Raw genomic sequence first — 27,917 nt, forward strand, 5'->3', positions numbered from 1 at the left:
ACACTTTTAGGACTGCGGGTTGCGCTTGAGTTACTCCCTGGGGAGGCGCAAACATTTGTCTCATGCATCCTGTGCCACACAATTCTATTATGGGAAGGGAAGCAATTGCACGCTCTCCCTACGGACTGCATCCTGGCCGCTGAGGACGAACGATGGGCAGTTCCATAAAATGCAAGTCACTCCCACCCAGTGGCGTAGCGTGGGTTGTCAGCACCCGGGGCAAGGCAAGTAATTTGCACCTCCTAACCCATGGATTTGCGCCCCCTAACCCGTGGATTTGCGCCCCCTAGCCCTAACCCCCAGATGTTGCGCCCGGCCCCCCTGCACCCCCCACGCTACGCCACTGCTCCCACCAATGAGGCAGAGACCCTTGCCACTTTTATCCCTCCAGAAAGTGTGAGGGGGCAGTCCGAGCAGCCAAACTGGGTGTTGCAGTGGTGCCACGTCTACCAGCTTCCTGACCTTCTTGTTTAAAAATAAATACAGTCAAACCTCGGTTGTCAAACGTAATCCATTCCAGAAGCCCGTTCGGCTTCCGAAATGTTCAAGGCACGGCTTCTGATTGGCTGCAAGAGCTTCCTGCACTCAGGCGGAAGCCAAATGTGGGATGTTCGGCTTCCGAAAAACGTTAAAAAACTGGAACATTTACTTCTGGGTTTTCGGAGTCTGGGAGCCAAAACGTTCCAAAATGGAGCCGTATGGGAACCGAGTGTGATGTTAACATATGAGAGTGCTGGAGGTGAAATAGTTAAACAGGTTACCCAATCAGGACCCAGGGGGGTGGAGTCAGAGGGACTATAAAACCAGCTCTGGGAGGGGCAAAGGGAGGAGTTCGGTTGGAGTTCGTTGGGAGTTGGGTGGTTGGTGGGAGTGGGAGTGAATTGGGATAGAGTCTATGGGCAGGTTGAGTTAGTGTAGCGAAATAAGCTAAGTCAGGAACAGTTAGGGGCTAGGAAGACAAGTAAATACAGCGGTGCCTCGCAAGACGAAATTAATTCGTTCCGCGAGTTGCTTCGTCTTGCGATTTTTTCGTCTTGCGGAGCGCGGATTCCCCGGGTATTAACGGTTTTATGAAAAAGGAAGCAAACCCGCAAGACGTTTTCGTCTTGCGAAGCAAGCCCATAGGGAAATTCGTCTTGCGAAGCACCTCGAAAAACGGAAAACCCTTTCATCTAGCAAGTTTTTCGTCTTGCGAGGCATTCGTCTTGTGGGGTACCACTGTATCTGAACAAAGTTTTTGAGCTTTTTTTGGGGGTGCTGACATTTCCATTCCACCTTAAGGAACAGGCATGAGATTTTTGCATGTCACATGTCTGTTTACACTCCAGCACTGTATGCTGGGATCAAAGTTTTTGATTTTTGAGGGAACATCTCATTTTTGGGCCTTTCTTGGCATTTCTTTAAAGAATTAAGCCACTTGCCATATTCAATTCAATAAAAAAATCTGCTGGGATGCCATTTTGCAAAACCCAGACATAAAGCAGCCACCCTAGAGGAGGGTTTCCTATATGAGCAGAGAGCAAGTAGGAAGAGCTCATGACTGTCCTTCCCCAACTGCTTTTCCACCCATGGACCAGTTGGGGGGAAGGGGCTGTTAGGTTTCTGTTTGTGCCACTGTGCAGTGCTTGGAGTCACAAGACTCTGTTTACATTCCAGAGATTCTAGACTGCTGGAAGTCTCACGGGAGACGGATGTTGATATTACTGGTTTCCTGTTTCTTTGTACCAGTTGCCTCTCTGCTTTCACAGAGAGAGGATGTTTATTTCTTTTCTGTCTGCGTAGTTAGAAATTCTTAGCAATGTAGCTCATATTTCTCGTCCTTCTGCTGTGATTGTATACTCTGCATAATGGGAAGGTGCCTGGAGCCTCATCAAAGGCTCAGGTCGTTAATCACCGTCGGAGGGCTTGACCAGAGGAATGCAAGTTCTGACAGGGGTGCCTGTCTTGGGTGGAAAAGCAGTTGCCAGAAGGGGCTGCTTTTGAGCAGAAAGATGGCTGGAGGGAAAGGGTCAAGCAGTCCCCACTAACCCTATTTCTCTGGGTAAACAGGCTGGGCAGGTTTTTATATTTCTCCCCAAACATGCACATCCAAGAGATGGTAGTGGGTAAGACGAAATGTGTGAACATATTCTGGGGAGGGGAACCTCTCTCCTTTGAGGAATTTTACCTGAGAGGCAGAGCATATGCTGAGTAGATCACTTGAACCATCTGCATGAGCTTCTGGTCTGTTTCCAGGCCCAACTCAAAGGGGCAGGTTTCACTTTTAAATGGCTTTGTGGCCAGGCTACCTTTATCAGCACTCACCTGCTTACTTACCTGTCCCCAGGCATTTTCAGATCATTGATCAGGTGCGCTCATGAAGGTTTTGCTGCTGGCTTTGCGCTGTGGTTTGTTTTATTCTGTTTATCTCTAGAGCGGTTAACAAATGTTCTTAAGGCTTTTGTGTGTGCATCAACTGCCCAGAAGACACTGTTAATTGGGAACTATATACTAATGATGTAACTAAAATAAGGAAGCTTCTGGCACCAGCTACCTGCTTCAGGGGACAAGGGAAAGATGACATGACACCAGTGGGTCCTGGTATCTACCTGCAGCTGTCAGGTGCCACACCTGACTCCACCAGCAAAGATTTCAACCCAGCCTTCAAGGGCGACCCTGCAGAAACCACATTGCAGTAGTCAAGACCTGAGGTTGCAACAGCGCGAGTACCAGGCAGGAAGAAATAATTAACCAACCGAGGCTTCTTTTTCTTCTTTTAATTTTAAAGAACAGTTTCTTTTAATTTTTATATTTGTGTCGAGTACAAAAACCAACCAAATAAAACAAAAAAGCTGTTGTTCTATTCACCTTCGTCCCCCGATTTCCTGCCCCCCCCCGCCCCCAGAAACAAACAAACGAAAAGTAGACACAGATGCTTCCCCTTCCTTCCCCCAGCATGGCATTGGAAATATACACAAAATCACATACAGTAGAGAAAGGTCAACTCGGTGGCTTGATCTGCACCACAAACCTATGCTGGCTCATTTCATTAAGTGCCGTGGAGTCTCTTAAATAAAACGAAACCAAAAAACCCCGGGAGTTGTAGTTTGGCAAGGCTCAGTAGCGTACAGGAGGAGAGCGAGTGGTAGTGCTCACCCGACCCCCACCGCTGCATAGGGGGAAAGGCGAGCAGGAGAGGCAATACTGGCAAGGTGCAAATGCGCCGGCAGACATGCTGGGCTCCGCCGGTGAGTGTGCACCATGCTGCCCTTGCTGCTGCTTTGCCCCCCCCCCAAAAAACCTCTCCACTGCAGCACAAAGCAGCCATGCGGATGACCGAAAGTCAGGTCTAGGGTGCTAAGCGATTCCCAGCCCCCACTTATAACCCCCAGGGTTTCCCGGTGATTAAACCAGTTTAGGTATGCAGTGCAGATGAGCCCAGGGGTACCTCACTGGAATCGAATTCTCTGAGACACAATAAATACATTCAAGTAAAACAAACACACACACACCACCCACTTTATTGCATGATGTCCTGCGCTATCACCAGTCTTGGGATGACGGGAATAATAAAAATCTGGGCAGACTGCAGGGGGACGCGTGTGGTTTCACAAATCTTTGAGACCTGCTCGGTGATGTTTCGTTGAGTCAGTAACCCACCCCAAGGTTTCAGGGGTGCAAATGCCCGAAAAAAAAGTCTCCTTGGCGTAAGGCAAATCCACCCAGCGGAGTAATTAATGATTGCTATCTGTCCGGGGCCCCCAGGCGCCCAGGCCCCCAGAGACAGGAGGGATGCAGCCAGCTGCCAGGTAGCCGCTGTGTGCACAACTGCAGACCAGATGAGCCCTTTGAAAAGGCTGAGGCTTGCAACAAAATATTTCAGGGCAGAGTGCTCTTGTTCAGCCAGCCACGCCCTTTATCAGGCTACTCCATTCCATCCTGTCCTGCTTAGGGTGGTTTTTGGGTGCATTTCCCCCCCCCCCTTACAATTCCCCCCCTCCCTGATGCTTAGGGTTTTTTTTGTAGTTCTGCAAACTCGGGGGCTTCTATCAACCCACCTGGTAGCTCCTCCTTGCATAGGGAGCCTCTTGGGCTACAGAAGGACTGGAACGAGGAAAGAGGGTTTGCTATTAAGAGGGGATGTGGCAAAAGGGAACTGGGTGATATCTGAAAACTTGGCAGGTGGTCTGTCGGCTGGAGAATCTACAACAAAGGCTGTTTCTGTAACACTCCAGGTGGAAGACAGAGCAAGCTTGGTTTCTTCTGCTCCAGAGGGCCGGATCTGAACCAATCAATTCATGAATGGCAGGGGGCTGGACTAGATGAACCTCAGGGGTCCCTTCTATGATTGAAGTGTAGCTTCGAAACCCAACCCAGGCGGCAGCTATGCCCGGGTTGGGGGCTGGATCTGGTCGATGGGCTAGATAACTGTTACCTCCACCACTTCTCCTGGGCGATGTTTGGCAGGCAAGTGGAGTCACCCACCTGCCAATCACCTGAAGCCACAAGTGACCCCCCCTACCCACAGGGGTCTTCAGAAGCCCCTTCATAAGCACTGGGCAACAGAGAGCATTGAAAGGAGCTACTCCATAGGCAGCAAACAGGAGCCCCTTTTAAAGCACCATCTTGCCTAGCAGTTAGGGCTTGGAAGGCATCGCCAATCAGCTGATGGGGGGGGAGGGCCAGCCAAGCTCCATTTGGTGACGCCATGTTTTACCTGACCCACACCTGGCATTCTATATGGTTAGACCCCCTTGCCTGGAGGTTCCCAGTCCTGGAGCTCAGCTGAGCAATGCTGACAGCAGAAGCTCAGTTTGCAACAGTTCAGGTGACCATGGGCTGGAGTGTTTGCCTAGACCGTCTCCAATGGACGCCATTCACTCCTATGGAAAAAAAAAGTAACAGCGCTGCACTTGAGAGGACGACATAAAAATGCGATGCTCCAAATGATCCTTGTGCTACAAATGCCAGCCCGTGGCCAAGTCTTCGCCAAGCTGGCAGCGCCTTCCAGATGCCTGGGACTACAACTTCCACGATGGGAGTTGTAGTTTGAGACATCTGGAGGGCACCAGGTTGCCGAAGACTGTGCGTGTCACAGCGTCAGGCATTTTGCTCTTATGAAAACACCGGAAAAACAGCCACGCTTTATCCTCCCAATTTCCTGTGGCTTAACAGTGTTCTCATTTCTAATGGCACGGGCAACTGACAATTGTATCTCCTTCTGGTTCTTCTCCACTCATCACTCCAGGGTCTCCGGTCAGTGGTAGATCACATGCTTTGCACCTAAGTAAGTCCAGACTCAAGCCCAGGAGTCTCCAGGTTAAAAGAACCTGGAGTAGCTACCGGCCTGAGGAAGCCAGGATAGTATGATGGTGACATGTGTCAGAGTGGGACCTGGGAAACCATGCACACCATCTCAAGCTCCTTTGAGAGGGGCACAAGTGTACAAATAAAGCTTCTGAGTGGGCTAGGTGCTCAATACGCCTTAATTTTCTTGAGGGGCCGTGTCTGCCAGGCTGGGGATGCAAAATGAGACAGGATGGCTGAGCTAATGGGCTGCGTTTGCCCTGGTGGATAACAGCTCCCAGGGAGCAAAGAAGAAGAAGAAGAAGAGAAGAAGAGTTTGGATTTGATATCCCGCCTTTCACTCCCTTTAAGGAGTCTCAAAGCGGCTAACATTCTCCTTTCCCTTCCTCACTCTGTGAGGTGAGTGGGGCTGAGAGACTTCAAAGAAGTGTGACTGGCCCAAGGTCACCCATCAGCTGCATGTGGAGGAGCGGGGAAGCGAACCCGGTTCACCAGATTACGAGTCTACTGCTCTTAACCACTATGCCATGCTGGCAGCCCTAAACCAGACAGATTATGGATTATGGACCTGACTCTTGAGAGTCTTAATCTCAAGGTTGTGGGTTCGAGCCCCACGTTGGGCAAAAGATTCCTGCCTTGCGGGGGGGCTGGACTAGATGAGCCCTGGTGATCCCTTCCAATTCTATGGTTCTAAGTCAAAGGCAGGCCCTGATGCAAATGGGCTACATTGGTCATTGGACAATATTTTTAATACATTTAGTGGTGTAAGAAATAAATGAGCGGCCGAACCAGAGTTCCGACCTGCCCAGAGCAAAGGGCCTTCCTCACACAATGCAAAACCGAGGAGCTCTTATATCTGGTGTAACAGGAATTTGGATCTTTGAGGACAATGCCGATGCCCCCAATCTAATTTCTGCAGAACGGGTCTGAGCAGCCGGGCTGAAGGGCAAAGATGGCCAGGTTCTTCCCAGAGGCTCCGTCTGACTGCCAAGGCAGAGCTGCCCATTTAGAGGGCGAGGAGAGACGGCTTAGGGAAATTACTTTGGACATTTGATAAGGGACCTTATTGCTCGGCCTGTCGCGGGGATGAGCTTGCCTCGGGAAGGACTGCCGGGGAGCTAATCAAAAGCATTGTTTCACAGCTGGGTGGTCAGGAAGAGCTGGGCGGGAGGTGGGTGACGGAGGCCGGGAAGCCGGGAAGAACACCCTTTGCAGTGGCTCGTACAACTGAACTTCTTGGTGGCTTTGGGAGAACTCCTAGGCAGAGGAAAGGTAGACCAGGGGCAGACTTTGGTCTTTCAAATTTCAACAATGCAAGGCCAAAATTCACCTCTCGCCTTCCATTCTTCTCATAGTTTCGGCACCCACTGGGCTCAGCGCCCAGCGCGGTGGAACTCTTTTTCCTGCCCTGAATCTGCCTCTGTGAGGTCCCACAGAAGATGGGAACCTGTGTCCCTCCAGAGGTCACTGGACTCCAACTCCCATCAGCCCCAGACCACATGGCCCATGGCACCAGCTATGACGTCATCGGAGGCTGCTCCATGAAGCCAGTCTTGATGCCTTCTGCGCTACTAGTCCCTGCGATCGCATTGCACGGTCCCGAATTTCAAACGCCAATAATAATTCATTGTCGAGGGAGCAATAACATGCCTTGGCTTTTAATGGGCTGACTTAGGACCTTGGCAGTGGGGCGTACCCTGCAGATAACAGCACCGCTATTAATTTTAATAGACTGCGCACAGGAGGAGAATTGAAGGATTGGGTCACCCTCAGAAGCAGAGGAATCTGCCAAGGGCAGCGCAATGATTGCAAAAGCATTGCCTCTTGATGTAAGCCAAATCGATTTTCACGAGTGCTCTGGGCGCATTCTGAGCTGTGCATTTTATCTGGGGCGGGGGAGAGAGTCTTTAGAAAGCATGGTCTGCTGCACTGGAGGCAAGCGAAGGGCAGGAGAGCGTTCAGGTGGGTCTGTGCAGAGAGTGGGGAGAGCAACTCAGCCCAGTTACCGAAATGGACCCAAAGGTCATGGACCCAAATCTATACGGCTACAGATTCCCCCCCCCCCATGGGAAAAACTCTCACCTCAACCACCAAGGTGAATCTACCTAGTTTCCCAAAAGTGGGTCAGCTGCCCGTCAGGGGAGGGGGGTGTTTAGTAAGACCTTGAAGACAGAGTCCCCACCAGGGATGATGCAGCTGCCAGAGTGGACGATATTGACATGGGTTGTTGAGATCCCTGCATTGGAAGGGGTCAGACTAGATGACACCTGATAGTCCCTTCCGACTCTACAATTCTATGATGGCCAACGGCCTGGCTCCGTATAAGGCATCTTCTCCGGTTCAGGGGTTTGGGGCTTTCTTTCTTCTGGCCCTGTCTAACTACCTGCCAAGTTGGGTGAAGGATGGGCTGGCAGAACAGACTTGGTTTCTGAAAGGAGAAGCGTCAGAAGTGGCCCTCGCTATTTAGCTCAAGGAAGGCCTTCAAGTATGCAGCGATGACCTGATCTCTAGGGTTTTCACAGTGAGTTTCGGCGCTCGAGTGCAGCAGTGTTGGAAGATACGCACTGCAAATCAAGTGACGCTCGGGCAGCACAAGTGTTTTGGTTCTAATCACAAGTGTTTTGGTGCAGACCTTTTTTTTTAACGTTGAGAGGGCACAGAGGCTGTGCACGGAAGTACAGAAGATGCTAAGGTTTGTAGGTAGGGCGAAATACCTTTGAGGTGTATACTAGTACAGTCATACTTCTCGTTATGTTCGGTTCAGGTTACGTCTTTTCAGGCTGCGTTCCGCGGCGACCTGGAAGTACCGGATAGGGTTACTTCCGGGTTTTGCCGCTCGCGCATGTGCAGACGCGCAAAAGTGATGTTATGCACATGTGCAGTAGCAGCGAATTGCGACCTGCGCATGTGCAGACACACAGACGTGGGTTGTGTTCCTCTCAGGTTGCGAACGTGGCTCTGGAATGGATCCTGTTCGCAACCAGAGGTACCACTATACGAGATGGAATCAGAGCCAAAGGTATTTGGGGCCTCCTTCTTTCTTTCTTTCTTTCTTTCTTTCTTTCTTTCTTTCTTTCTTTCTTTCTTTCCTTCCTTCCTTCCTTCCTTCCTTCCTTCCTTCCTTCCTTCCCTCCCTCCCTCCCTCCCTCCTTCCTTTTCTCCCCCTCATCTCCTTTTCTCTTCTTCTCCCTTTGTGACTCTCTCTCTCTCTCTCTCTCTCTCTCTCCCCCCCTCTCTCTCTGACACTTCCATCTCTGTCATTCCCGTCCAGCAGTCTGCTAGGATAAGGACCAATGACTCTTTGACCTTTTTCAGAGGAGGTGCCCTCCTTTTCCAGGCCCTCCCTGCTTGCAGGAAGTAAGAGACAGGGCCACAGTTCCCCCCAGCTGTTGAAAGGAGGACTGTGACACTGCTTGCAAACCACCACTCAGCACATGCCAAGCATCATTATTGGATGTGGGTGGGTTGGGGGTTAGGGAAGAGGGAATGTCAAAAGCCTCTTTCACAAGTCATTATTAAACAGCTCAGGACCGCAATACCTCAAGGACCGCCTCTCCCCATTTGAACTGACCCAGACCCTGCGATCATCATCGGAGGCCCTTCTTCGTGTGTCTCCTCCACAAGAGGTCTGGAGCGTGGCAACACGAAAACAGGGACTTTTGTGTGGTGGCTTCCTGTTTGTGGAACGCTCTCTCCAGGGAGTCTCTGACTGATTAACATTCTCTAGCCTTTTAACTGGGAGGGGGGGGGGGGCGGTTGCTGGTTTATTTTTGTTTTTGCCTCATTATGCATTTTGTGTTCTCGTTTTGTATTTTTATGCTGTGAACCGCTCTGCAATCTTTTGGATGAAGGGCGATGTACAAATTTAATAAATTAATATTGATAATGATAATAACGTTTACTACCTTTCAGGGATTCTGTGTGTTTGCTCACTCTTGTTGATGTCGTTTTTGTCAGTATATGGAAACATCACCGCTGCAGACAGCCAGTTTGTTGACATCACATGATGCGCCTATCTGTGGGAAAGAAGAATTTCCCAGGACCTTTACAGGCTGGATAAGTCTTTGTGAAGAGTGTAATTTGAAACCTTCCATTTGCGCATGTTCAGGAAGTTTGTCAGACATGCTGGAAGAACTGAACTGAAAGGACGTGTTTTTCTCTAGTGCTGTAATGTCAGAAATAAACATCATGTAAATAGATTTCTGACTTGTTTTCTTTCCCCTGCGGAAGCAGGAGGGAGGGGTTGTGCATTTTACCCACGCTTGGGAAAATGTCGCCTATCAAAATCTCCCTGGTCTGTCCGAGATATCAGTCAGAGGAGGTTACCGGTAAGCAAGCTCCGAGGACAGTGAGAGGGGCCGGCCTCTATGGAGGGGGCTTGCAAACCAACAGTTTTGTTTGGCTTTGCTTTGTTGTTGTTGTTTTTTTACAGAAAACCTTGTTAAAATACATAAAGCTTCACTGGGCGACTCTTAATTTAAATTCCAGTTCCAGAAATGTGGGTTGTTGTTAGGAAGCGGCCTTATAGCAGGTCCAAGAATTTGTCTGCAAAGTTGAGTATTGGGCAGTGTTTCTGTCCGGGGTCTCAGCTAGGAGGTCCCTCCCAACAACTGCTCCCAAATCTTTGGAACTGAATACCCCAGGAATTGAACTTGAGACCATTTGCATGCTAAAGAGGTGCTTTACCACTGAGCTACAGTCCCTCCAAAATTTCCAAGATGACCAGTGACAGAGACAGGCTTCTTTCATGGCCAGTGTCTGGCAGTATGTAGAGTCATTGGCTGCCATCACTCTCAAAACAGCCTTGGCTTCTCAACACAAGCTCCTTCCCCAAATATATCACAGCCTCAGCAAGGAGGAGACCGTCTGAATGTTGGACGAAGAATCCACTGCAATTAAGCAGCAGGAATTGCCCTAAAAGCGTATTATTTTTAAAAAGTCAAGTTTGGGCATTTGTGCATTCAGGTTAAAAAATCTGACCAAAGTTCTGCATTAACACACCCATACACAGAGCCCCCCCCCATTGTTTTTACTCTCATGTAGCAGTAGTAATAATAAACAGTGCTTACGTAGCATGTTAAGGAGTGTTCAAAACGATGGGCAGCTGGTTGTTATCTTCCCAACAGCCCTGTAAGGTAGACCACAATTTTTATCCTCATATTGCAGATGGTGGTGTGTGTGTGTGGGGGGGGTCAGAGGCTGGTGAGCTTGTGGCAAAGGCAAGGGTTCAACCTGGGAATCCTGAATTTGGAGAATGGCCTCTGAACCACTCCAGCCCACACACCCTGATTGCTACGGAGAGCCTCTGAACGAGATCCAAGACGCCTATACAATGAAACGAGTGAAGCATTTGCAAAATCCTCGGATTCAGAAGTCTTCCGTGTCCTTCTGGGGAGAAAGTCTGTCCTTGCTGGTTTCGTCAAGGAAACAATTTCGCGCTGTGATCGGATCCCACGAGGCTGAGTTTGACAAGTCCTAGTGGCGGTGGTTTGGCGTGGCATGAGTTCTGAGCCAGACAGCAGCTGGTCTCTGCATGGAACCAATGAGGAATCAAAGAGAAGAGTGAGGGGTGGGTGTCGGGGTGGGTGGGGAGAGCGAGCGCACCAAATACCGCCCCCCCTGGAGCCAGTCTGGGATCGGGTCCTTTCCTAATTTCCCAAGCATGCAATCGAGGTGTCCAGACCTGCGGTCCACACAAGCCATCGGCATCCCAGAAGCGATGCAACTTCACAGTGTCGTGCCGGGACAAGCCGGAGGGGTTAGGAGATGTTCCCAAAAGAGGCTGGAAGAAGGAGGGTTGGGAGTGAAGGAAAGAAACAGAAAAAGGGAGTAAGTACCAAAGTTGTCAAGGGAGATCGGAGGCGGGGGACACAGGGGGAAATCGTGGCGATGGGTGAATTGGGGAAGGGGATGCCTCAAGCAAGACTGGGGGACAGCACTCCTGGGCCCACCTGGAAGTTGGAAATGAGGTCAAGGGGGAGAGGGTGAAGACACTTGGAAGGTTCTCAGAAGGTTTCCAGCAGACAGATCTTGGAGGCCTCTGGTCCAGTCTTGGTTCGGGAGCCAGACAACTGTGTGAACACAATGGAGGAGGGGGGAAGGCCGGCTGCTGGCCCCGCTCCCCTCCTCTGAAGCAAGGCCAGAACATGCAGAGGGGAGGAAGCTGGCCAAGGAGAAGGATAAGGAGACAACATGTGGAGGGAAGGAGTGAGGGTGTTGGGATGCTGAACCGTGGAGGAAAGAGGAAGAGAAAAGGAATGAAGGAGATGAGCGAAATGGGGGAAGAGAACAAGTAGGAAGGGAGGAAGCAGAGAGGGCGACTAGGAGGAGGCAGCGAGGTGGGGAAGGAAGGGCAAAGGTGGGGAGCAGACTCAAAGGATGGAATGAGAATCGAGGGAGGAGATGGGGGGTGAAAGAGAGAAAGATGGCTGGCTGGCGACTTTTCCCCCTGGGCTGCATCACCCTTCCGTGTGGGACCCTCCCTCTCAGGTGGGTTGCAGCAGGTGCTTCCACACAGCAGTTTATGGAGGGGTCGGTGCATGCAAAATTTGTTCAGACTCTTATCTGATGTCATCCTCATCAAATTCCCACCCCCTATTACCGTATTTTTCACTCCATAAGACGCACCTGACCATAAGACGCACCTGGTTTTTAGAGGAGGAAAGGGGGAAAGCCCCAGTTTTTTGAGGATCATCTCACAGTTGCGCAGCTTCTTTTGCAAAGGGGAAAAGCCCCGGTTTTTTAAGGATCAGCTCAAAGTTGTTGAGCTTACTTTGCAAAGGTAAAAAAATCCTGTTTTTATGGGGTTCAACTCACAGTTCTGCAGCTTCTTTAGGAAAGGAAAGGGAGCAGTTTCTACAGTTTCCTGACAGATAATCTAATCAGCCAGTCACATGTCGCTGGGGAAACAAACAGCCTCCATCTGCAGAACACTCAAAAATCGAGGCCTGGGCAAGGGGGTGGAAAGGGAGCCAGCGATCGACCACACATTCGCCCCATAAGACGCACAGACATTACCCATAATTTTTAGGAGGAAAAAAGTGCGTCATATGGAGCGAAATATATGGTAGTTTCCAACTTAAAACGGATTTTCTATCTCCGCAGAAAATCCAATAAGTAAAAGTCAAAAGACGCTACAGCACCTTTGGAAATGGCAAATGGGAAGGTGCAGGGAGGGGGAACTATGGGAAAGGGTTTTTTTTAAAAATATATAATACTACGACACGTGGAACTTGCAATAAGACTGCAGGAATAAGCAGCACCCAAGCCCACAACAAACTGCTGTGCATTGAAGCACCCACAACATCCTGTTAAAACGCTCTTTAAAAGGTTGGCTGAGATGCAAATGTCACTTCCAGGCAAGATTCACCCTGATCTGTTGGCACAGAAGCTTGCCGGGAGGTCGGAAGAAGTCAGCATTCATCCTAATTTGTTGGCAGGGAAGTTAAACGATGTTGTGCCTGGCAGTTGTTCGCTACCCCACATTTCCCCAGTGCAATTTGCTGGCAGGTTCCCTTATTGCAAAAAGTCCAGTTTGAGGGGCAAAGAGGTTTGTTGTGCAAGAGGCCCAGCTCAAACTGAATCCCACCCAAAACCAGCAACAGTCCGAAAGTGCCCCGAATCTCAAAGCTTCACCCCACAAGTCCCAGGCTTTGCAGGTGGAGAAGTAGAATCCATATCTCTTTCTGCTTCCTTTTATCAGAATCCGCCCTCCCCTCCCCTGTCCTTTACCAGTGGCAAGACAGACAGACCTAGCCAGGAGTAACAAGAAGTAACCTTCAGAGGTTACTCGTCTTTAGGCTGACCAACGCAGCAGGTCACTCAAATGCAGGGAATCAGGAGTGATTTGGGGACATCCCACCCCCCAGCCACCGTACCTTGACTGAGGAGCTGTAGGTTGCGGACTTCCTCGCGCACCTGCAGTTGCAGCACCTGTTGGAGGACTTCCTGCCGCTGAGACTCGTGGATTATCCCCATGCGCTGCAACTTCTCCGCGTTCAGCCGCAGCAACGCCCGACCTGCCGGGAAGAAAGCAGAACGGTGAGGAGGAGGAGGAGGGAGAAAGGGCCAGATAAGAGCTCGGGGGGGGGGGGCGAGTGGGTGGGTGTTCTTCCTGACACCAGGCTTCTGTGCAGAGGGATTTTGTTTTTTGGAGTGGGGAGCAATCCAGCCCAGCTCCCCCTTGCAGCCTGAACTGGTGACAGCCAGGCATAGACAGACCATTCCACATTCGGGGTGTTGAACCTTTCAACTTCCAAAAATGCGGGGGCACTAAAATGTTGTAACATGACCTGGGAACTCAACAGGTATTTTGGTTAAATCAATATTGTTTAGCTTTGCTCAGTAAGTAAAATGTGTTCATTAGAAATCATTGTCAAGAACCTGCAGCCATACTCTGTATTACAGTGGTACCTCTGGTTACGTACTTAATTCATTCCGGAGGTCCGTACTTAACCTGAAACTGTTCTTAACCTGAAGCACCACTTTAGCTAATGGGGCCTCCCGCTGCTGCTGCCGCGCTGCCGGAGCAAGATTTCTGTTCTCATCCGGAAGCAAAGTTCTTAACCCGAGGTACTATTTCTGGGTTAGCGGAGTCTGTAACCTGAAGAGTATGTAACCTGAAGTGTATGTAACCTGAAGCATATATAACCCAAGGTACCACTGTACCTGCCATTTTCATAAGGTAAAATCGAAGTGCTTTGGTTTTCCAAAGGCGGTTTCTGCGCTTCTTCATCTTACCAAACGAAATGTCAATCACAAAAATGATGGCAGATTTGAATTTCTCACCCCCAAAAACACATTTTTAAGACCCCTCACTAAAGAAATTTGCAAAATGTAAGTTTAACCCTTTCAAATGACATGCCCTATTGTTCCCAGACTTGTCCTATAATTTTGTGTTGATTTTTCTACAGTGTAAAACAGGTCAAATATACAATTCATGTACCTGGGCATTTCAGACAGCAGCTTGTCAGATACATGTGTGTGCCTGTGTGTACATGAGGGGTTTTAACCCTTTCCTCCCCACCCTGTGGCCCTTTCAGAAATCCTTGCCCTCCAGAGTTCTTGCCTGGCGCACAAGGGAGACTGCTGTGACAGAGGCTTCAAGGAGTCAGTGTTCATTTTGGGCTACAGCGAGGGGGCAAAGGACTCAACTCCCCCCTCCCCATGCCCCACAGTCCTGATCCCAATTCCTCCCCCCACCAACTCACTGATTGCTATTTAACAACAAGGAACAAAACCCCAAACCCTCAAACTGTGACCAGGGGGGTGTAGTGGTTCACGTGCTGGACCAGGACTTGGGTTCAAATCCCCGCTAAGCCGCAAAGTGCACCAGGTGATGTTGGGCTAGCCGCTGTCACTCTAACCCGCCTCGCAGGGCTGTTGTGGAGATAAAACGGCGAGGCGGAGGATCGCCTTGCGCAACTCGGAGGAAGTTGCGACGTAAGTGTAATGAATAAAATGAAGCCTGCCGTAAAATGATGCTGTGCTGACCCAACCCTACAAATCATGCAGCTTGGAAGGTATTTCTTTCCTGCAGTGGGGTTTCTCTTTGTTTCTCCAATCTACCTCCTGCATCAAAACACATTTTATTTCAAAGGCTCCTCTGTGTGCACTGGAGGAACAGATTGGTGCACCCTCCCTAGAATGCAAGAGTTTCCCATCAGCCATCTCTCCTGCCATCCAGGCTTTGTGCGTGGAGGGATGTTATAACTCGCTCAGCCCACCACTCCTGCGGGTACAATTGCTAATGCTTCCTTTATTTCCAACGCAAGGGCTTGAGCGAGCCGTTCCATTAGTGTTTCACCAAACCCTCCAAGGCACGCGAGGCTGAGGGAGCAGCCTTTGTGACTCCCAGGGAGAAAACACCACAACGTTGCTCCCTTTCTCTTCTCTTTCTTCCTCTCTGCCTCCCAAATCAGGACACAGATACGTTACCCTCTTCTAAGCAAAGGTTGGGGCGAGGAGGAAACACAGGCAGTTTGATCTGTCTGCCCTTTTTGGGTTCCAAACAAACACACACCCCAGACAGTGTCTGCGCAGTAATTATTGGCTCTGGCTACTTTCTCTCTTGCGTGTAAAATATTAATCCAGCAACTTCGCTTGCTTGTCTGCTTCATGTTCTTCTGCAAAGATCCTTTTGTTCTCCAGATCAAGCTGCCCTGGATCTACTATTTTCCGTCAGCCTGGAAAACCCAGAAAGGATGTCACACTGAAAGGCTGCTGCAAGTACCTACACAAGAAGCAATTAATGCTGCCTGGCAGACCCAGCCCAAAACCTTTTGCCGCCTGAGGCAACAGACAACAAGATGGCTCCCCTACTCCACTTTCATGTTCAGAAGGTGACTGGGCCGAGAGCTGACTCAAACTTCCATGCTGGCAACAGGACAGTAGCATCCCTCAGCACACCTGAGGGCTGCTGGCTGGGGCAGGGCACTCCTGCTTCTGCCCACCAACAAAAGCAGTCAACGAAGCAGTGCTGCTGCCACCCCTCAGCTTCTGCCACCAAAAGCGGTTGCCTCCCTCTGCCCAATGGCTGCGCCGGCTCTGTTGCTCACCTGTACGTATGTGACAAAAGGAACGATCCTCTAGGCAAGGGCGTGAAGATGCTAAGTTCTGAACAGAGAATCCAATAACCTTTAGACAGTGCCAAAGCCAGAGAAAATATGCACCTCCCCCCGCCATCCTGAGCTTCCCATCGGCTGCTCCCCAACTCATCCATCCACTGTTTGCCGAAGCATGCCAGATTGTAATACGGCCACTCTCCTAAAAACTTAGCGCCACAGCATTATATTATATTTTCTGAGAATCCTCTGGAAAAACAATATCTCAAAGGACCTGTTGATGGCATTTTACCATTGTACTGTGGAGAGTGTATTAACTTATGGTCTGTGTGTGTGGTTTGGGAGCTGCACGGTCAGGGAAAAACCAGTGCTGTCTAGGGTTGTAAAGACTGTGGAGAGAATAATTGGGTGCACTCTTCCCACCTTGGATCAAATCTATGCTTCCAGGTGCCATAAGAAAGCTGCAGAGATAGCGCAGGATAGTACGCACCCTGGATATGATCTCTTTCAGCTTCTGCCTTCTGGAAGAAGGTTATAAAGAAGGTTATAAAGACTAATACTAGCTGCCTGAGAAACAGTTTCTACCCAAATGCGCTTTTGGTTTTAAACACATTGTAAGGAGTCTCTATGGGAGTAAATTGTATTTAAAAATGGGGTATCAGAGTTTTTAGGGGGCTAACCAGGCTGGGATAGCTGGCTTGTTGGTTTTTGAATGTCTGATGTAGATTTTTCAATTTCGTTGTTCTGTATGGGAGAACGACAATAAAGATTATTGTATCGTATTATCTAGAAGCATGCCTGTTCCCAGCTGCTTAAAGCACCCCTCAATACAATTCTTCTTATTTTTCTGCTAGGTTTTCAACATTTTTGGGTCCACGGGTCCCTTGACCAACCACATTCTTTCTGCGGCACCCCTGTGGGGCTCAGGAACCCAGCTATGTCCCCCCTTGCCTGCAGAGCTGGCAGCCCCTCACTCTTTTTCGAACACCCTCCCATGTGGAGGGTTCCCTTAGCCTCCTCTCTTCTCCCCTCTCCTTGGGAGTCCTCCTGGCAGCTGCCACTCCCTGGTCTCTGACCTGCCCCGCCTGCCCCAAAGAGGTGCCTTCTCACAGTGCCCCACAGGGGCCTGGGAAGCACCCCCTGTCCAGACCCAGAGGCACCATTCGCCTGGAGAGTTTGAAGCCAGGGCTGCTGCAACAAACAGCTGTGCAAGCCTCTGGGAGGCAGAGATGCGAGAGGGCATCAGAGGAGGGAGGGAAGGAAAGAGGGACAGAGGCCAGTGTTGCCCATGGCACCCCTGCCCATCATTCATGGCACCCCAAGGTGCCATGACACACTGGTTGAAAACCACTGTGTGTGTGTGGTTCCTCGCAAGCCTTGTTAAAATCTGCATTTTGCAGTTTGAAAGACCTACATTGGCTCCCAGTAGGTTTCCGAGCACAATTCAAAGTGTTGGTGCTGACCTTTAAAGCCTTAAACGGCCTCGGTCCAGCAAACCTGAAAGAGCATCTCCACCCCCATCGTTCTGCCCAAACGGTGAGGTCCAACGCCGAGGGTCTTCTGGCGGTTCCCTCCCTGCGAGAAGCAAAGCTACAGGGAACCAGGCAGAGGGCCTTCTCGTTAGTGGCGCCTACCCTGTGGAACGCCCTCCCAGCAGATGTCAAAGAAATAAAACAACTACCTGACATTTAGAAGACATCTGAAGGCAGCCCTGTCCAGGAAAGTTTTTAATGTGTGACATTTTAATGTATTTTTGATCTTTGTTGGAAGCCGCCCAGAGTGGCTGGGGAAGCCCAGCCAGATGGGCGGGGTACAAATAATAAATTATTATAATATTATTATTATTTGCAACTTTGCCGTGATATTTCGTCTTGCTTTATTCCAGGCTTCCTCAACGTCAATTGTTTCAAGACTACAATTCCCATTATCCCTGACCACTGGTCCTGCTAGCTAGGGATCATGGGAGTTGTAGGCCATAAACATCCGGAGGGCTGAGGTTGAGGAAGCCTGCTTTATTCCAAACTTCCCCTCCTTGTCAACGAATGGTTGCTACAATCTCGTGCCTCAGCACTTTTTCTGCGGTTGTTATCCTGACAACGAAGCCCAACCGCCGTGCGTCACAGAGCACCCCTTTCTTCCGGGGAGCCTCCTCTTTTGGGGGAACCTGGAGAGGCTCGATTACCTGTGATGGCGTGATGGGAAAAGGCCTCCACGTAGATGAGATAATTGTGTGGGCAGTGCTTTTTGAGCCACTTGCACACATCCTGCTGCGTCCAAAGCACCACTGGTTTGGTCAGGCTCCCGAGCGTCGGGCTGGTGTGGTAGATGCCGTAGTGATCGTAGGTCCGGACCTGGTGGGGTTGAGGAAGAGGGGGAAGAGACAAGAAGCATTAGCGAGTTTCCTGAAGGCTGTCACAAGTCAGTGGTGTTTGGGACCCTCAACATCCCAGCAGCTGCACAAATGATGGTTCCTGGCAGCGGCCAGGAAAACTGCAGAAGGATAATATTATGATTTTGGGGGCTGGTCAGTCTGGACAAAACCCCGTGCCCCTTCCCAGACCTGCGATCCTGTATCTGTGAAGGTACAATATGTAAAGTTAAAGCCTGGATGGTTAAGGTGACTATGGGGGTGCGGCGCTCATCTCGCTTTCAGGCCGAGGGAGCCGGCATTTGTCCTCAGACAGCTTTCTGGGTCATGTGGCCGCCAGCATGACTAAACCGCTTTTAGAGCAATGGGACACTGTGACGAGTGCCAGAGCGCACAAAAAACACCATTTACCTTCCCGCCACAGTGGTACCTATTTATCTATTTGCACTGGTGTGCTTTCAGACTGCTAGGTTGGAAGGAGCAGGGACCGAGCAACACCCATCGCGGGAATTCAAACTGCCGACCTTCCAGTCGGCAAGCCCAAGAGGCTCAGTGGTTTACACAGGTAGAATGTGTAAGAGGAAGCTCGCCAATGCAGTTGTAATTTTATTTTCACTCTAAATTTCGACTCTAGGTGGATGCAGAATCACTCGGATCCTGTGTCCAATGGCTTTGGCAGGTACGCTGGAGCAGAACTTTGCTTGTACCATGTTGCTGCTTCCCCCAGATTACTCCGGTTCTGTTGGGTTTGTCACCAGGAGTCGCAGTCTTTTGTTTTTGCTTTGTACACATAGGTTCATTTCTTGCCCCAACAGAATTCTGTCTCAGTACAGGAATAAACCCCCTCTGTTTTGAGGAGAGCTGTGTGCTCTTTCTGGTTTCAAGGACCTCGCTTGTATCCAGCAAAAATGGCCTTGGACCACAGCCCGCCAATCAGGGTATCGTCTTGAAGTCCTGTTCCCTCAGCAACACTGGCCCAAGATGGCGGCAATAAAGCCAATGGAGGCCCTTTGTCAATGTTGTGGCTTTGGCTGGCCTGGCCTGGTACGCCGAGAACCCGGAAGTGAACGCTTCCATTTTCGAACGCGTCTCAGAAGTCAAACGGCTTCCAAGGTGTGTTTCTCCATTTTCTCAATGGAATTTGCTGACCGTCCATCGCGCCTTGAACAGTCTTCCAGACAGTGGTACCTCTGGTTGCGAACGGGATCCGGTCCGGAGCCCCGTTCGCATCATGAGCAGAACGCAACCCGCGTCTCTGCGTCTGCGGGTCGCGATTCACTGCTTCTGCGCACGCGTGTGACGTCATTTTGAGCGTCTGTGCATGCGCTAGCGGCGAAACCCAGAAGTAACCCATTCTGTTACTTCCGGGTCACCGCAGGACGCAACCTGAAAAGACGTAACCTGAACCGAGCGTAACAAGAGGTACGACTGTACTTGTATTTAATTGCTTTAAGAAGATTCAGGCCACAGGCATATTTGGCCCCCAAGTGGCTAGCTGCTGACCACTGGGGCCACTGACCTGCCCTCCTGCCGCCAGCCATTTCAGAGTCGCCATTCCCTTTCCACAATCCCACACAGCAGCCCTCTGTCCTTTTCCAAACGCTTCCCCTCCCCGCCACTTCACTATTATGCAACTGGTACCACCTCGCTGCTTGAGCTGGGCTGTCACTTGGCATCTTCTTCCACCTCAGAGCAAAGTGTCTGTGGCATTGCTGGGTAAAACCATCCCAGGCGTTTGCAACTCGGCTACTTAAGAATCCAATTACGGGAAATGCTCAAGGCTGCAATGCGCTAGCTGTCTCCCCACCCTCCCCGGTACCAGTTTCCACTTTTCTCCTCCGGGTTTTTATTCTATCACGGGCTCTGTTCGTCATGGAAATGGGGTTCTTCACCTTAGATATATATATATTTCATTGTCTCCTCCTTGGTCCTAGGATATCAAAATACCACCTGCAACAAGAGGGTGTAGTAGCAGGGATTAAGAAAATGCTGTGGGCAGCAGGAAATGCCCGCTTCACAGAAGAGAAACATGCCATGTTCAGGTCCTACACCAAAAAAAGGGCAAAACACCTACAGCTCCCATAGAAGAAATTCAAAGACTATTTAGCTAAATATGTTAAGATAATTTAAATAGAATTACTTGCGAGTATCAGATAGACCTAGGATTTAAATAGGTGATGTTTTAGAATACTATGTTGTTAAAATGAAAAGAAAGAAAGATGTTAATCAACCAAGCAAATTCTACATAAAAATAGTTTTGGAAAACTGCTACAATGATTTAGATGGAAACTCAGACTCGAGGAAGTCACCCAACAATGTTAACAAAAGTGGAATTATTACAGTTAGGATAAATGTTTGTTTGTTTTTTTAATGTTTTCTTTTCATGTTTGTGGATTTGTGTGTCATAAATTTGGAAAACTAATAATAATAATTTAAAAAAAAATGGGGGGGGGAACCACCTACAGCTCCCCAAACAAATGGATCCAAAATCAGGATTCTCCCCCACCAAAAAAAAATGAAAAATCAGGGAATCCTCTTCCAAGGAAAAAAACAACACCACCCTTCATTTTCTTTTGTTTTAAACTAGGAAGAGTAGGAGCCCTTGGAGGAGGTCATGGAAGGGGAAGAGAGAAAATCGCCTGATATTGAGTCAGATTCATTGGCCCATTTGGCTCAGTATTGCCAACACGGAGAGCAGTGGCTCTCCAAGGCGTCAGCAAACAGACATTCCCAGTCCTACCTGGAGTGAACCTGGGGCTTTCTTTACACGAGGCAGATGCCCTACTGGTGAAGACACCGTGTTAGAGACCTCAGGTATACAGCAAGGCATGGAGCGGCACCCCAATATTGCTGTCTTAGAAATGGTCCAACAAACCTAGACAGCATCTTAAAAAGCAGAGACATCACCTTGCTGACAAAGGTCCGTATAGTTAAAGCTATGGTTTTCCCAGTAGTGATGTATGGAAGTGAGAGCTGGACCATAAAGAACGCTAATCGCTGAAGAATTGATGCTTTTGATTTCTGGTGCTGGAGGAGACTCTTGAGAGTCCCATGGACTTCAAGAAGATCAAACCTCTCCATTCTGAAGGAAATCAGCCCTGAGTGCTCACTGGAAGGACAGATCCTGAAGCTGAGGCTCCAAGACTTTGGCCACCTCATGAGAAGAGAAGACTCCCTGGAAAAGAACCTGATGTTGGGAAAGATGGAGGGCACAAGGAGAAGGGGATGACAGAGGACGAGATGGTTGGACAGTGTTCTCGAAGCTACCAGCATGAGTTTGCCCAAACTGCGGGAGGCAGTGGAAGACAGGAGTGCCTGGTGTGCTCTGGTCCATGGGGTCACAAAGAGTCAGACGCGACTAAACAACAACAACAAAATTAATGAATAGCAACAACTGTGAATCCAATGAACTTGGAGCAGTTTGAGCGTCAATGGCTGCCCCCACTTCCAGAGGCAGTAGATCCTTGCTGGGAATCGCAAATGGAACGAGTGCTCTTGTGCTCAGGTCTTGTTTGCAAGCTTCTCATGAACACCTGGTTGGCCCCTGCGAGAATGGGATGCCATTGGCCTGATCCAGAAGGCTCTTCTTGCATTCATATGAGAAGCTTGGAGAAAGAACTAATATTGGATGGTTTCTGCTGCGGGTGGTAGCCTTCAAAGCTTCACATTTTCAAAAACATTGGAAATACAGTGGTACCTCGGTTTACGAACTTAATCCGTTCCAAAAGTCCGTTCTTAAACCAAAACCATTCTTAAACCAGTTTATTAGCTTTCCCTAATGAAGCCTCCTGCCGCTGGTGCCCTTCCACTATTCGGATTCCGTTCTTAGACCGAGGTAAAGTTCTCAAACTGGGACTGTACTTCAGGTTTTGTGGAGTTCGTAAACCGAATCATTCGTAAACAGGACTGTTCTTAAACCGAGGTACCACTGTATTGTATCCCCGCCTCCCTCTTTAGTCTTGTTTTCAGATTATGAGGAACCCACGGTGAGCTTCTAGGAACAGGCGAGATACAAATCTAACTCAACCGTCTGTCCTGAAATCATTCCAATAGCACATGTGGGGCTTTCAGACCGCAGAATTTAGGGAATGCCCCCCACATAGTCCCATCTACCCCTCCCCCCTGCTCCGTTTGGATAATTGCGGAACAGCATCCCAGCGATCGCGGAGGCCGCCGTGCTGGTTTTAATCTTCTTGGCAGATAAAAGCCACAGCTTGTTAATAAGAGGCAACGTTTAGGATGTGTTAAGCATCACGTTCCGGATGATTTGGAAATCTGGAAAATGAAGAGCTATTAAGAGCTGGCTTCAGTGTGGCATTGACAGCTGAACAGCAGCCAACTCTGGCCGTTGGAGTCCCATGCATAACCCTCCCCTTTTCCTTTTTCAGCAACAAGCTGTTCAGGGACATCGGGCTCAAGGGAAGGACTTTGTGAATAACTGCACAGCACAGCAGCCTTCGGTCAGGATCGGCCTTTAATCCCAACCTGCAACATGATGCCGACTTGCTTTCTGTTCTCTCCCATTTTTCTCCTTCCCCATTTCTTTTACCATGTTCCAGATTTATTTACTTTCTAAAATGCATGGAGGGACGCAGGTGGCGCTGTGGGTTAAAGCCTCAGCGCCTAGGACTTACCGATCGAAAGGTCGGCGGTTCGAATCCCTGCGGCGGGGTGCGCTCCCGCTGCTCGGTCCCAGCGCCTGCCAACCTAGCAGTTCGAAAGCACCTCCGGGTGCAAGTAGATAAATAGGGACCGCTTACCAGCGGGAAGGTAAACGGCGTTTCCGTGTGCGGCTCTGGCTCGCCAGAGCAGCGATGTCACGCTGGCCACGTGACCCGGAAGTGTCTCCGGACAGCGCTGGCCCCTGGCCTCTTAAGTGAGATGGGCGCACAACCCCAGAGTCTGTCAAGACTGGCCCGTACGGGCAGGGGTACCTTTACCTTTAAAATGCATTATTTCATATGGAGCTACTTGGATCTCCTATTTAATTTTTAGTAGTTTTTTGAGGCGTGCTCTGGTCCATGGGGTCACGAAGAGTCGGACACGACTAAACGACTAAACAACAACAACAAAAGTTTTTTGAGGATCGCCCTTGGAGGCTATTTCAGAGGGAAGGTTGCAATATCAGTTGAAATAGGGTTGCCATATTCCCAAAAGTGGGTCAAAGTTGTTGAGCTGTAGTAGTAGTAGTAGTAGTAATAATAATAATAATAATAATAATAATAATAATAATTTATACCCTGCCCATCTGGCTGGGTTTCCCCAGCCATTCTGGGTGGCTTCCAACAAAATATTAAAATACAGTAATGCATCCAACATTAAAAGCTTCCCTAAAAAGGGCTGCCTTCAGATGTTTTCTAAATGTCAGGTAGTTGTTTATCTCTTTGACATCTGGTTGAAGGGTGTTCCACAGGGCGGGTGCCACTACCAAGAAGGCCCTCTGTCTGGTTCCCTGTAACTTGGCTTCTCGCAGCGAGGGAACCGCCAGAAGGCCCTCAGCGCTGGACCTCAACGGCAGGGCAGAACAATGGGGATGGAGACGCTCCTTCAGGTATTAGAAAGAGTATTGAAAATGGGACTTGGGTCTAACTGCCCCAATACAGTCATGAAAACAAATCACCACCACCACCATCGAAGGTGGCAAAAGAGTAGCAATGGAAGCTCGTGTAAGGAGCAGCAGAGACAGAGGACAAAGGCATTCAGAGAAGGGGTGATAAATGAAAAACAGATCTCTCAGGGCGACTCTGTGGACCTGGAAACCAGAAGCCAAGCAGAGGTTGGAAGTATCAGGGCCCAGGCAGCGCTCAGAAGGTTGATGGCGCTTGACATGCATTGCACCACAGCCAACTTCCCCATGTGTGAACATTGGCTAATTAAGCACACCCAATTAAGGAGCCGCCGCAATTAGCACAACAGGCATGTCAAGACCTGCTGCCCTGCTTAATGGCTTGTCCCTCAGAGATGCCAAAAGCCAGGCAAGTGGAGATTGAGGCCAATTCCCTGCCAGATTGACCACGGGGCTGATTGGCCACGGGGTCAACCCAATAATTCCTAAAGATCTGCGCAAGGGCTTCTGTCAGGCCTGGCGCAGTCTTGCGGGGAGCCAGCGGCTTTGCCAGTCGCGTTGTCAAGATTGCAACAAGGCTGGAATACGCATCTGCCCATTCTTCCTCTGCAAAGGCAATCAGACGCCAATCTCGCAAACTCTGAGGTGGAAACTATTTTGGGGAGCTTGGTCAAGGAGGCAGGAAGGCGCTGGTGCTCCTCTGAGACTAATCTGGTCTGCGGCCACATCCACTCCATCCATACATTTGTGTGTGTGTGTGTGTGTGTGGGTTTGTTTTTTATTAAAGATTTTGTTGATTTACAAAAGTGTGTGCAATGTCTTTCTCTCATATTTTTTCCCCATGTAATGTTTTTACAAATCAGTTTCATTTGTTGATACATTAGGAAGAAAAGGGGGATGTTTCTATTTTACTTAATATATGTAGGGTTTGGTGTCAGCATCACTTGTGCAGGTTCTCTGCTGTTCACTTGTGTTCCTTTGGTGGTGAGAGAGGTTGGGGTTGGCCTAGGGTGTGGTTGTTCATTTGTGTCTTTGTTTTCGTGTGTGAGTGAAGTGGGTGGGTGTTTTGGATCAGGTTAGCCATACTGATTTGTATGCTGTTGGTGGATTTTTGTCATTGTCCTGTTGGGCTGTGTATGTGATAAAGGGGAGCCATACCTGGGTGAAGGCGTCTTCTTCTATTTGTCCCCGTGACAGTTTCAGTTTATTGGTTAATTTTTCTAGTAGGGCTTTTTCCCATACTATTCGGTACCATTGGTCCATGTTTACTCCTGACAGGTCTCTCCAGTGTCTGGCTATGATGCCTCTGGCTGCTGAAAGTAGGTGGGTTATGAGTTCTTTGTGGTGTAAGTGGGCATTATTGTCTTGCAAGATGTTTAGTAGGGCCAATTCTGGGGTGGTTTCTAACAACTGCTTGGTTATTTTACGTATTTCTCGTATGGTTGTTGTCCAGAATAGTTGGATTTTGGGGCACTCCCACCACACGTGGAGGTATGTGCCTGTAAAGGGAAGTTTTGGAGATACCTACAGGTGGTACCTAGGACGCAGGTGGCGCTGTGGGTTAAAGCCTCAGCGCCTAGGGCTTGCCGATCGAAAGGTCGGCGGTTCGAATCCCTGCGGCGGGGTGCGCTCCCGCTGCTCGGTCCCAGCGCCTGCCAACCTAGCAGTTTGAAAGCACCTCCGGGTGCAAGTAGATAAATAGGGACCGCTTACCAGCGGGAAGGTAAACGGCGTTTCCGTGTGCGGCTCTGGCTCTGGCCAGAGCAGCGATGTCACGCTGGCCACGTGACCCGGAAGTGTCTCCGGACAGCGCTGCCCCTGGCCTCTTAAGTGAGATGGGCGCACAACCCCAGAGTCTGTCAAGACTGGCCCGTACGGGCAGGGGTACCTTTACCTTTACCTTTACAGGTGGTACCTAACACCAAGAAAACTAGTGCTAATACGTCCAGGAACCTCCATCCATACATTTAAAGCACACTGCTTCTCCTGGGAACTTGTTGAGGGAACTGTAGCTCTGTCAGCAGTAAACTACAGTTCCCATGATCCTGGAGGGGGGAGCCTCGTGCTTTAAATGTGCAGTGTGGATGTGGCCTACCGGAGAGCTTGCATTCTTAACTCAAGCAATACATCTGTCAGTAAGCAGATTATCACCATAACACAGGCTATGGGCTCAGCGCAGCCTCAGGAGAGAACCCAGGCTGCTCCTTCTGCATCCTTATGGGGCTTAGTTAGAGAACAGCGGTCCAGCATACATTTAGGGCTGTTTATCATTACCACTTTTTCAGCTTATTAGCTGCTTGTCGTCTGAAGGTCTCCAAGTGGCTTAACAGCAATACCGTATTTTTCGCCCTATAGGACGCAATTTTCCCCCTCCAAAAATAAAGGGGAAATGTGTGTGCATCCTATGGGGCGAATACAGGCTTTCACTGAAGCCTGGAGAGCGAAAGGGGTCGGTGCGCACCGACCCCTCTCACTCTCCAGGCTTCAGGAAGCTCTGCACAACCCTAGGGAGCCCGGCGCGAAGCCGCGCTGGGCTCCCGAGGGTTGCGCGGAGCTGCCTACGCTCCGAAGCCTGGGGCGCGCTGAAGAGCGCGCCCGGGCTTCGCGCAGCTCTCCGCAAGCCTGGGGAGACTGGCGCGGCTCCCTAGGCTTGCAGATAGCAGGCTGTTCTGGGGGCTGGGGTCGGGGGAAGCTCGGGCTTCCCCCGTGCCAGCCCCATGCCTGGGGGAAAAATATTTTTTTCCCTTTATTCCCCCCCCCCCAAAAAAAAAACACCTAGGTGCGTCCTATGGGGCAGTGCGTCCTATGGGGCGAAAAATACGGTATATCTATATCTATAGACATATATATCATACCGTACGGGAAGGGAGAACAAAAAGGTCTGGGGTCATTCCATGCATCAATATAGCGTTTAACATTCTGCATGGATTGGGATAACATTGATGCTAACCCTTAGTATCTTAATATTCTCAACAGGTAGAGATATTTATATTTCCCTAAAAATCAGAATGTGGTACCTCGGGTTACAGACGCTTCAGGTTACAGATGCTTCAGGTTACAGACTCCGCTAACCCAGAAATAGTACCTCGGGTTAAGAACTTTGCTTCAGGATGAGAACAGAAATTGTGCTCCGGTGTTGCAGCAGAAGCAGGAGGCCCCATTAGCTAAAGTGGTGCTTCAGGTTAAGAACAGTTTCAGGTTAAGAACAGACCTCCGGAACGAATTAAGTACGTAACCAGAGGTACCACTGTACAAGTTTAACAAGTGTCAGGTTAGCTCAGCAACAATCATGTAAGGGCTTCTATTATTGGCACTACCCCTCAGGACAGGCATGTCAAATGTCTGTCTCGGGGCCTTATCAAGCCCGCCAGTCGGGGTTGAATTCAGTTTATTTCCTGGGGTAAAATCCTAAAAAAGCCTTAACAACTTGAACTGTAAAAAAAACCTTCAGCCTCCAAAAAAGCTCAACAACTTCAATCCTAAGGTTAACAACTTTGGTTGGCCCTTCGCTTCATCAAATCTGGCCCTCTTTGAAAAAAGTTTGGACACCAATGCGCTTAATATTCTCAACAGGTATGGAGTGGGTGTGTTTTTGGGCTGTTGTTTTTATTTTGATTATATATATTGTGGTTTTCATGTTGATCTTTTCTGTGAACCGTCCTGAGACCTCCAGGTATAGGGCGGTATATAAATTCAATTAATAATAATAATAATAATAATAATAATAATAATAATAACCCTTTCCCCTCTAAAAACACTCTCCTTTTAAAAGGCTGCTCTGAACTTCCTTGCTGCCCATGATCCTTTGTGACACAAACACATGGACACTGGCACACAAACACTCTGCACATGCTCCAAAGGCAAGAACCAGCACGGCATAGCAATTTGAGCGTTCAATGCGTACATTCCCCACAACCCTTTCGGTTACCCTCTTCTGCCCCCTTGCCCGTTTCTGCTCATGTTTGTTTGTTTGTTTGTTTGTTTGTGTCAGGGAATATTTGGGGAGGGAAAGAACCCCCTTGGCTTGGTCCCATCTTCAGAGTCTCTAAGCGAATCTGATCTTTTTCTGTTTTCAAGCATGAAAAGCAGGCTTTTGAATGTGTAGCACAGAGCACATGTGTGCCTTTAATTCCCG

At 49.4% G+C, this 27,917-nt stretch overlaps 1 protein-coding gene across 2 annotated transcripts in view; it reads right to left on the minus strand.

Annotated features, from left to right (window-relative positions):
* Positions 1–10,565: 10,565 nt before the first annotated feature.
* SAMD10 (sterile alpha motif domain containing 10) overlaps positions 10,566–27,917 on the minus strand; it is a 53,537-nt gene continuing 36,185 nt past the window's right edge. The window contains exons 3-5 of one of the 2 annotated variants that reach the window (XM_079979986.1): positions 18,031–18,199; positions 13,164–13,304; positions 10,566–10,815 (exon numbers count right to left, since the gene is read on the minus strand). In XM_079979986.1, the coding sequence (XP_079836112.1) occupies positions 10,706–10,815; positions 13,164–13,304; positions 18,031–18,199 (420 nt within the window). In that variant the 3' untranslated portion in view covers positions 10,566–10,705. The other variant, XM_079979987.1, reaches the window with a different exon arrangement.

The sequence above is a fragment of the Podarcis cretensis genome, assembly GCF_951804945.1.
Source record: "Podarcis cretensis genome assembly, chromosome: 6".
Classification (NCBI taxonomy): domain Eukaryota; kingdom Metazoa; phylum Chordata; class Lepidosauria; order Squamata; family Lacertidae; genus Podarcis; species Podarcis cretensis.